At 43.4% G+C, this 11,007-nt stretch overlaps 1 protein-coding gene across 1 annotated transcript; it reads left to right on the forward strand.

The window, feature by feature from the left end:
- Positions 1-1,193, forward strand: LOC116600254 (olfactory receptor 52B4-like). The gene has a single exon (XM_032360390.1). It carries the CDS (start codon positions 1-3, stop codon positions 961-963), a length of 963 nt encoding a protein of 320 aa, XP_032216281.1. The 3' UTR covers positions 964-1,193.
- The last annotated feature ends 9,814 nt before the right edge of the window (positions 1,194-11,007 follow it).

The following is an 11,007-nucleotide window of genomic DNA, read 5'->3' on the forward strand; positions in this document are numbered from 1 at the left end:
ATGGCTGCCTTAAACCACACTGGTGTCAGCCACACGGTCTTCCACTTACTGGGTGTCCCCGGGCTAGAGGACCAGCACATGTGGATTTCCATCCCCTTCTTCATTTCCTATGTCATCACCTTGCTTGGGAACAGCCTGCTCATCGGCATGATCCTCACAAGGCGCAGCCTCCAGGAACCCATGTACCTCTTCCTCTGCATGCTGGCTGGAGCAGACCTCGTGCTCTCCACATGCACCGTACCTCAGGCCTTGGCCATCTTCTGGTTCCGTGCTGGGGAGATCTCCCTGGATCGCTGCATCACTCAGGTATTCTTTTTTTCTTCCACTTTTGTTTCTGAGTCAGGGATCTTGTTGGTGATGGCGTTTGACCGCTACATTGCCATATGCTACCCCCTGAGATACACCACTATTCTTACACCTGCTCTGATTGGGAAAATTGGAGTGACTGTCTGTCTGAGAAGTTACGGTACAATTTTCCCTGTAATATTTCTTCTGAAAAGATTGACTTTCTGTCAAAATAATATTATTCCACACACCTATTGTGAACACATTGGTTTGGCCAAGTATGCTTGTAATGACATTCGTGTGAACATTTGGTATGGATTTTCCATTCTAATGTTAACATTGGTTTTAGATGTTGTGTTAATTTTTGTTTCATATGCGCTGATTCTCCATGCTGTCTTCCACATCCCATCCCGAGATGCTCGCCACAAAGCTTTCAACACCTGTGGCTCCCACATCTGTGTCATTGTCCTCTTTTATGGGCCTGGGATCTTTACAACCCTTACTCAGAGGTTTGGACGCCACATTCCTCCTCATATGCACATCTTGCTGGCTAATGTTTGCATGCTTGCCCCACCTGTGCTGAATCCTATCATTTATGGGATCAAGACCAAGCAAATCCAGGAGCAGGTGGTCCATGTGTTGTTTACAAAGCAGAAATCACTTCGGTTTAAAATCTGAGTTTTTGGATTCTCCAGCCATCAGTGAGGTGGTCTCTGGAAGTGGAGGGTGGGAAGAATCTGCTGAAATACTCGGAAATGGCTCAGTGAGTTCTGTCTGTGGGGCAAGTTCACCACGGTGTTGCAGGACTTACTCTTGTCGTCAAAACAACCTGAGCACAGCACTCCCGTTGGAAGGAGCAAGCCTGCTCCCGCAAAGACCCTGGGACAGGATGTTTGATTTGCAGAAGTCTTATATCCTTAATGACTCTAACATGATCTTTAGAAATAGATGAAGTGAGAGCTGTGCTCTGGGCTGGGATTTGGTTCAACTCTTCCTCAGTGAGCTTCCTCAAGCTCTGAGATGTCTTGTCTTGTGATGTCTCTAAGCAATCATATACCCCTTAATGCCCTTCATTTTGGCTAATGATATTCTTAGAATCAGTGATTCCTATGTTTTTATAGTTATTCCTATTACATTATAATTTATATCCTGTCCACATGCATGTCTGTAATAAGAGAATGTAAATGAATTGTGTGTTTTGTATTTGGCAGAACAACCTCTGAGGGTTGAGGGAATGGACACTGGTCCCTCCTGCGGTTTCTGAGGGGTGATGTGTCTTGGGGGATGATGAGGAAGGGGTCCTCCAATCTCAATGTCAGGCCATGTTCTTCAGTGATCCCCTCCTCGGTGGGGCATTCAAGGCCTTTAGTGACCTGTCTCCTGATGTCCTTTACTGAAACACTGCCCATGTCACCTCCATCGGACACCAGGCCATTGAGATCTCACCATTTCCAGATCATGCCACATTCTCCATGTCCCTGCTCTGCCTTGGAATAACCTCCATCGGCTTGTGGAAACGCCTGTTCCTCCTTCTACACCCAGTTCTCACCTGGTCTCCTCTGTGACACGTTCTCCAACCACAGCTCCTTCCCAGTGTGCTCTCTAGTTGGTACATCCTCTCAGAGAAAGATCGTGTGCTGTCCATGTTTCTTTTTTAAATATGCATTTAATTAAAAATCTATGTCCCTTGTAGGAAATATTAGAAATTATGAAAAAAGACAAACATGACATAGAACTCATAACACCATAAACGTACAGCCCCTAAGCAATTTTACTGTTAAAATTTTGTCCTCTATGGTTACAGATCTGTATCTGTATACGTACATATCTTTATCTGCATCTGTATCTATATCTGTGTCTGTATTTTTTTCTCCATCTGTATCTATAGCTTGATCTACTCCTTTATCTACCTGGAAAATATTATATGATACATATATAAAATACTGATTGTACTATGCATATGGTCTATAACTACTTTTCTGCTCTGGCAGTACTTGTTGACACTGTTTGTTTCTAATACATATGCATTTATATAATCAATTACTGTGCCTGCGTAGTATTTTACTGCAGGGTTTTACTGTATTTTATAAAACATTATTCTTTTAAGCCCTTTTTGTGCGGCATTATGACTATATATTTACAACTTCAAGGCTGAATTCTATTTGCTGTTTAAGTATGTAGTCCAGATACATTTAGATAAATTATTTTTAAGTATTATCTTTCAATATAAGGTGCAAATACTCAGTGTAAGAGAGCTGGAAAACAACAAATGTATAGAGAAAATCCCTAGTCAGGAGAAAACCACTGGTAACATTTTGGTATATTGCCTTACATTCATTGTTCTTTGCATATATATTTTTTAAAACATTTTACATTTTATTAGACATTTGGAGTGTTCTGTTTTTAACTATGCATTTTATTGTACTTTTCTTTCTTTACATTTTTTTTTATTTGAGTGTAGTTGACCCACAATATTAGATTAGGTTTGGGTGTGGAACATAGTGATTGCACAAGTCTAGACACTGTTCTCCGTTCACCACAAGTACTGCAATAAACACTGGGTGCATGTATCTTTTTGAATTAGTATTTTCATTTTCTTTGGGTAAATACCCAGTAGTGCAATTGTCAGGTCATAGAGTAGTTCTCTTTTTATTTTTTGTTTTTATTTTTTAAAGCTTTTTTAAAAAATTTTATTCATCTGAGAGATATACAGAGACAGAGCACAAGCAGAGGGAGAGGAAGCAGCAGAGACTCCCCTCTGAGCTGAGAGCCAGACATAGGGCTCCATCCTAGGACTGGAAATTGTGATCTGAGCCAAAGGCAGAAGCCCAATTCTCTGAGCCTCCCAGGCACCTCAGGTTAGTTCTATTTTTAGTCTTTTGAGGAAGCTCCATACTGTTTTTCACAGTGGCTGCACCAGTTTGCATTCCTACCAACAGTGCACGAGTGTTCCTCACCAACCGTTTGTTTTTGTGTTTTTGATTTTAGTCATTCTGTTCATCTTTTTTCTTGCTATAACATTGGAAGTAATGACTTTCATGTTCCATGCATGTTGGAACTAAAGCTGCAAGTCTCTGATATTCTTCTCTAATTCTCAGTAGTTCTCTTTCACTAGAAACTCTTATTCTCTTTGCCCAGCTAAGTGTTCATTTTTCAGCTTGCTTGCTCACATTTTGACTGACAGTGGCAGAAGAAGGTTCCGGAGTGCTGGGATGGGTGCTGTCAGCAGCCGTGTAGGTGGGTGGGTCAGCATTGCCTTTCGCCTGAAGAGCCTCACTCTTTCCGGTCAGGAATGAGGTGAGGCCTGTTCTGTGCCTCCAGCAACAGAGGTCAGATGGTATCACGATACTTGGTAATATCCCCAGGTCTTCCGGCATTTTCACTGCGGGTTATCCCTTAACCAACTTCTGAACTGACACAAATAGAAGTAATGAGCTGCTTGACTAAGTTGTTTCTGCCAGGAATTTTTCAGTCCCGCTGCTCCCAGTGGATGACCTTTGCTGAGGGAGGGGATATCCAATAGACACAGCCAGTCTCTCTGCACATGGACACACACTTTATCTCCAGCACTCATCCATGGAAACTGACAGCAATCAGCTTGTATCTATTTCCTTTAGACCCTTGCATACCAGTCAGCTTATCACCACAATGCAGCACAGACTCTTGAATTATTGACAAAAAAACTCTCCAGGGACAATCAGGTCTTTCATTCTTTGAAATTCCCAATTCCCCAGTTCGAGATGAGAAAGTGGTTACAGAGTTTAAAAAAAGAAAAAAATAAATAAGAAAAAAGAAAGAAAGGAAAAGAAAAAAGACTTGAAATAGCAAACCCCAACAAAAAGTTCTGCTAGTTAAGGGTCCTGCTCTGATTTCTACAGAGCCCTCAGCCCTAGAAATGGCGCCCTCTGCTGACAATACCAGGAAGTCTGCGAGCTGCTTCCAGTTGTTCCATTTTCAGGCAAAGACCAGAGAAGGGATATGAATTAAAAAAAAAAAAAAAAATCCTGTGGGTACCAAGTGTAGATTCTCACCACCCAGAAATCAGTTTTAGGACTTTCTCCTTCTCATTATTTATGAAAGTGTATGTGACAGGAATGCCATCCGGTATTTCTGGGGCCTTAGGACGACGCTGGGCCATAGTTGGAGATAACAAGTCCACCATGAAAGTTTGGGGGGATTCAGGAGAAACTCAGGGCATAAGGAACCTTCAGTCTGCAGGACTGTCCATGGTTAGTGAGCAAGCAGCAGTAACTAGAACCACCACCAGAGGGCGATCAGAAGTTTCTCAACCCTGGGAACCTGAGTTCCTCACTGGAATAGACCTAGGATCTGCACGCCTGTGTGAGATTCTTATACGATCTTCCCTTTGTCTGAGGACGACGTTTTTAAAAAAAAAAAAAAAATCTTTCCAGCACACTTTTGGGAGCTTTCCATGTAAGAAGGAGCATATAATCGTTTGGCTGCAGAAGGCCCCTGATCATCAAGATTGAGAAAATTTAAAACAGAGCATGATTCAATATGTTATCAGGTGTTTGGGGATGTAATTCCCCCTTCTTAATTTTTTGAAGTTGGCGTTTTATTTTTTTTAAAGATTTTATTTATTTATTTGACAGACAGAGATCACAAGTAGGCAGAGAGGCATGCAGAGAGAGAGGAGGAAGCAGGCTCCCCACAGAGCAGAGAGCCTGATGTGAGGCTCGATTCCAGGACCCTGAAACCATGATCTGAGCTGAAGGCAGTGGCTTAGCCACTGAGCCACCCAGGCACCCCGAAGTTGGTGTTTTAATGTACCTCGAGCACATTCCACAATAACTTGACCCTGAGGGTTGTAGGGAATGCCTGTTTGTAATGTGACCTGAAAAGCAGCACAGAAGGACAAAAAGGCTTTACTAGAACAGGCAGGGGCCTTATCAGTTTTAATAATTTTCTGAAAACCTAAAATAGAAAAGGCATAGAGGCAATGAGCAATTACATGCTTAGTTGCTTCTCCCAGGGAAACAACAGGGAAATAAGAATAAGTGTTGGTAATAACACGGACATAAGATTGTTTATCAAAAGACGGGACTTGAGCAATAGCCATCTGCTAACGGTGACCTTAACAAACCCCGAGGGTCAATGCTAAATGACGGGACAGGGCGAAAGTCAGGGCAAGTAGAGCAGGACTTCATGATCTGATGAGCACTCTCTCCAGCGAGAGAGAGCTGTTTGTGAAGAGCGGAAGCATTTTGATGATGAATAGCGTGAGACTGAACGGCCTGACCGACCTGTACAGTTGTAAGAAAAGTGAATGCGTGGTCCTATTGGCTTTTGAGCTTCCACGCACCAAGGGATGTGGGAGAAGTGAATGAACTTGAATGTGACTGACGAAACAGGGAGCTGAGCAAGTTCAAACAGGTTTTTGCAAGGTTAGAAATTGTTGCAGGAGAGTAGCATCGGGGGTAGAGCCAAAAGTTGCAGTTTCAATATTCATAAGAACAGTGAGCATGTATTTACTATCTGTAAATAAATTGAAGGGGTGGGGCGCCTGGGTGGCTCAGTAGGTTAAAGCCTCTGTCTTCCGCTCACCCAACCAACAGCCTGCAAGAGGCGAGAAACAAAATCCTAATAAGGCTCTTCACATCCCTGTCTAGTTTTACTCAATTCCTCTGTCTTTCTGCCAGAGTCAGGCAGTCGCCTCCATGCTTGTGTGGCGAGGCGATTAATTTGGTGATTAAGCAGCAGCTGGATACGTGAGCTGCGAATCCGTATGTGCACATTGACCCTCTCCTACCAACCTATCAAAAGGTGGGGGGCACCTGGGTGGCTCAGTGTTTAAGCCTCTGCCTTCATGAAGCTCAGGTCACCATCTCAGGGTCCTGGGATCGAGTCCCATGTCGGGGTCTCTGCTCAGCGGAGAATCTGCTTCCTTCTGTCTCTCTTTCTCTCTCTCTGCCTACTTGTGATTTCTGTCAAATAAATAAATAAAAATCTTCAAAAAAAAAAAAAGTTGGATTAAGTTGGCGACTCTGTTCAGCTTGCTGGGAAGCTTCTCCGAACAAATCTGATTTCCATAACAAATAGTCTCCGGGGAAGAGGCAGGCACAGCAAAGCATCACCCATCCTTAGGAGGAATATCCTCAGTAGCAGGGCTACTCACCAAAGTTAAAGTAAAAAGAGCTCTAGGGCCGTGCTGAACCAAATGGTCTTTAATTATTTAAGAGTCTTAGAAGGTACTGGTTGATGCTCTTGAATGACCTGACCTTGAGTGTGGACAGGCTCCTGGGAAGCAGCTAAAGCCCGTGGTCTCCTCCGCACGTCCCTGTGCCTGCAAAGTGCCCACGGTAAAGGAGACTGGACCAGAGCTTTGAGACAAGCTCCAGCCCATGGTATTTGAAGCGGAGGAGGAGGCCGTGAAGGGCAAGCCAGTGCCAGGGTGGCAGGAAGGTGTAGAGGGAGCAACAGTAACAACTAATTTTGAAAAGGTAACAAAAGCCTCACCAAAGTCGTCCTCATCCTCCTCCTCCTCAGTATCAGAGGGAGGAGGCAATTCCCTTCCCTTTTCATACTTTCCTTCCATCCTCTAATTCTCTTTGGTATTCCTCTGGCAGAGGCTCATCCTTTAGCATTGGCTCCAGAGCTCCATTTGAGCCTCTGCATAAGTCTTGACCCATGTATCCATAGGCCTACTGTGCTTTCCATGCTTCGGATCAAGACACTCATGGACCAGCCTCCACAAGGGGAAGGTGTCTACTGGCATGCACAAGGGGTCGTGAACGGTATAGTGAGCTCGCAAAAACAATGCCCAGCCTTTTCCCAAGTAGCCAAATTAACTGTGTCCTCCTCTGGAAACTAGGGACAAACATCCTGGACATGTTGTAAAAAATGTTCCAGCTGTGGAGTGTGAACCCGACAGCCTTGAACCTTACGTATTGATTTCAACATTTGTATTAAAAGCTCTCTCATCTTGGAGCCTAACTGTCCCATAATTTATTACTCCTAACTAAACGTCTCCCCACAATAAGAACCTACTGCGCGTGCATGGGAGTTCCTTAACCTCTTCACTTTCACTTTAAAGGCGTCTTCTCCTTTGTGGGTCCCTGTTGAGGCGCCACTTGTCGCCAGCATGGGAAGTCCAAGGGAAGATGGAGAGAGATGGATGGGGAATTAAGAAAGACAAGTTAGGAAGCTGGGATCAGGAGGTCTCCATGAGCTGGTAACCCAGTGGAGTCCCAACATGCCTGAGAGTCTCTATTTTATAGTTCAATAACAAGAATGTTTATCAAGGAACTTGAGGTCAGATGACCACAAGTTCCACACAGCTGCCTTGCTTCAAAACAAAAGAGTTTATTTGAGCATATTTACAGAGAGACTCAAGGACCCTGTCAGCCTGACCCAGAGCGCTTATGTAAGCCAAAGCAAATAGTGAGTTACCTGCAGGCATTTGCTGAGCTAGCCCTTGGCAAAACTCCCATGACTGCAAGGACCCCGTCAGCTTGCAGTCCGTTCCTCACATATACCAAACTTGCTTGTCCTTCCTTTCAGGCCATTCTCGTCTCCTGGAAGCATAGCTCAACTGACAGTGACATGCCAGAGAAACTCTTGATATCCTAAGAGGAGTTTTCAAAAATGCCATTTTCTTCTATGTTTAATATATTACATGTTGGTAGATGGATGTTAAGGAAATAATAAAAAGATGGCAAAGTCATTGCATGGCTGCAAGCCCACTGAATTCATAAAGAAATCAGGTATAAGAAAAATGGAAAAAAAAAAAAGTGAATAACATTAGTGATGAGAATCGGATGTTACTCACACAGAAGTGATGGACAGTGCTGAGGTAATTTACACACCCGAACTAGTGATTAACACACCTAACCTAACAAAACTGTCTAATGACTTGTTATCTGAATGATGTAAATTACCAATATTGAATTAAGGATAAGCAAGCCTAAACGAGCAATTATTGACTCCTTAAAAGTGGCCAAAGCATATGTCTAAATAGAATGGATACAGAAATTTTTATGGGAAAGTTGTAAAAATTTCAAAGCATTTTTTAAATTGTCTTTCTGCTTGGGGCTTGCCCTTGGGCCGCAAGAGTGAGCCAGGTGATGAAGTAGAGCAGAAAGAACAATGGTACCTTGGAAAGCAGTTCCAGAGGTGGTGCTTTTTATGTAACCTGCTCTCCAGGAGCCCAGGAAACTAGGATTTCCTTGCTGAGTACAACATATAATCCATCAATTTATTCTCCTCATGTGCTCTTCATGGAGGCACAATGTGTGCTGGGATCATCCTGCACCCAGAAAAGGTGGTGACTCCTAACAGGGACACCTCTGTTCAAAATGATGTCCCATCAAGTGTGGTGTCAAAGCTTATCTCAATTTCAAAGCAGTCCTTTTTTCCCCAGGCCCCCAAAGGCATAATTCACCATTCCAGGCCAGTGGTTCTCAACCTGACACTCAAATAAGAATCACTTGGAGAGACTACATCAAAATAAAAGGCTTTTGCACAGTGAAAGAAACATCAACAAAACTAAAAAACAATCTAGGGAATGGGAGAAGATACTTGCAAATGACATATCTGACAAAGGGTTACTATCCAAAATCTGTAAAGAACTTATAAAACTCAACACCCAAAAAAACAGATACCTAACTAAAAAATGGGCAGGAGGCATGAATGGATTTTTCTCCAAAGAAGACCTACAAATGGCCAAAAGACACATGAAAAGATGTCCATCATCATTTACTGTCAAGGAAATGCAAATCACAACTACAATGAGGTATCACCTGAAACCTGTCAGACTGCCAAAAATCAACAAGAAACAACAGGTGTTGGTGAGATGTGGAGAAAAAAGAACACCCGTGCATTGTTGTTGGGAATGCAAACTGGTGCAGCCACTCTGAGAAATGGAATTGAGTTTCCGCAAAAGGTTAAAAATATAGCTACCCTATGATCAAGGAACCACATTATTGGGAATTTACCCAAAGAATACAAAAATGCTAATTCAAAGGGATATACGCACTCCCTTATTTACAGAGACATTATTTACAATAGCCAAATTATGAAAGCAGCTCAAGTACCCATCAAATGATGAATGGATAAAGAAGAGGTAATATATATCTACAATGGAATATTATTCAGCCGTAAAAATAGTAAAATCTTGCCATTTGCAATGATGTGGGTGGAGCTAGAGACTATAATGCTAAGCAAAGTCAGTGAGAGGGACAAATGCCATCTGCTTTCACTCATGTGGAATTTAAGAAGGAAAACAAATGAGCAAAGATAAAAGCAAAGAGATGCAACTGCCCCTCAGAACAATGTATTACTTAAAATATAACCCCTGGAAGATTTTACTAGTTACCAAGGACATTTAGATAGAGATTTAAGAAAAACACATACTGGCAACAGGTCTTTGGGGGGAGAGGACGATATATTTATGACCTTGAAGCTGAGCAGCTGGGAACGTCCTCCGGCTCAGGGCGGACCTCCGCCTGCTTCCCTTTTCTGTTATCTCCCCTTTCTCCTCCCAAAAGCACCTGTTGTTAGTTAGATGACTCCTTTGAATGTTCTTGTTTACTATAAACTTTACCCTCCTTCTTGTTTGTCCACAAGACACGGGACTAATGTTTGACCTTCATCGACTCTGCTGTTGGTTATTCTTTCTATCTAATAAAAGTGAGACTGAGGCCTTGCTCGTGGCCCCAGTCTTTTCTGCTGTGTCTGCTGCTCCCTTTCTCTTGCAGCTGACTTGTTTGTGCCTCATTCTTCTCCCGTTCACCGACTGGAAGCGGCAAAGTGAGAGAGAAACCGAGAAACAGACTCTTAACTATGGAGGGCAAACTGATGGTTACCAGAGGGGAGGAGGGTAAGGGGACAGGTAAAACAGGTGCTGGGGATTAAGGAGTGCACTTGTGGGGCGCCTGGGTGGCTCAGTTGGCTTAGCAACTGCCTTCAGCTCAGGATATGATCCTGGAGTAGTTCCAGGATGGAGTCCTGGCATCAGGCTCCCTGCTCAGCAAGGGAGCCTCCTCGTATGCTTTCTCTCCATTTTCTCTTTCTCTCAAATAAAATCTTAAAAGAAGGAGTGCACTTGTGATTGAGCACTGGGTGATGTATGGAAGTGTTGAATCACTGTATTGTACACCCGAGACTAATTATGGTATACTTGTTATGCCCCAATAATGGGTCCGTGATTAAAGGAGCGAGACTAATACAAAGCAAAGGTCAAGCAAAGCTTTATTTCGCGCCAAGCATCAAGAATTTAACTTAACATTCGGGGACGCACCTCTTAAAGAGAGGGAGACCCTTCTCTGTTTCACAGTCCAGCTTTTAAGGACAAGGGCCATGTGGTCGGGTCTGGCCACGCACAGCTGACCAATGAGATTGTAACACACACAGGAAACTCCATAGTGATGCTAGGTGACCAATTGAGTTACAATTTACCCTAGTAGACATCTGACCCAACCTATTACACCTTGATTAGGATTGGCGCCAAAAAGGGTTCCCAAAGGGTGGGGGGCCCCTACTCCTCGGTAGCTCGGGAGACAGTATGCAACCCTCTACTGCTCGGATGTCTCCACCTGGCCTGACCCACCCTTGTGTCTGGGCTTTGTTAACTGAAGCTGGTTTCGGGGACTTGTTTTAAAGTGAATCCCCTGGGGGAAGGGAAGCAGAGACAGTTTAACTTTAATGAATGCCTCTTGCTAAATAGGTCCTTACATACTGTATGTTAATTAACCGGAATTTAAA

Source organism: Mustela erminea, chromosome 9 (assembly GCF_009829155.1).
Source record: "Mustela erminea isolate mMusErm1 chromosome 9, mMusErm1.Pri, whole genome shotgun sequence".
Taxonomy (NCBI): domain Eukaryota; kingdom Metazoa; phylum Chordata; class Mammalia; order Carnivora; family Mustelidae; genus Mustela; species Mustela erminea.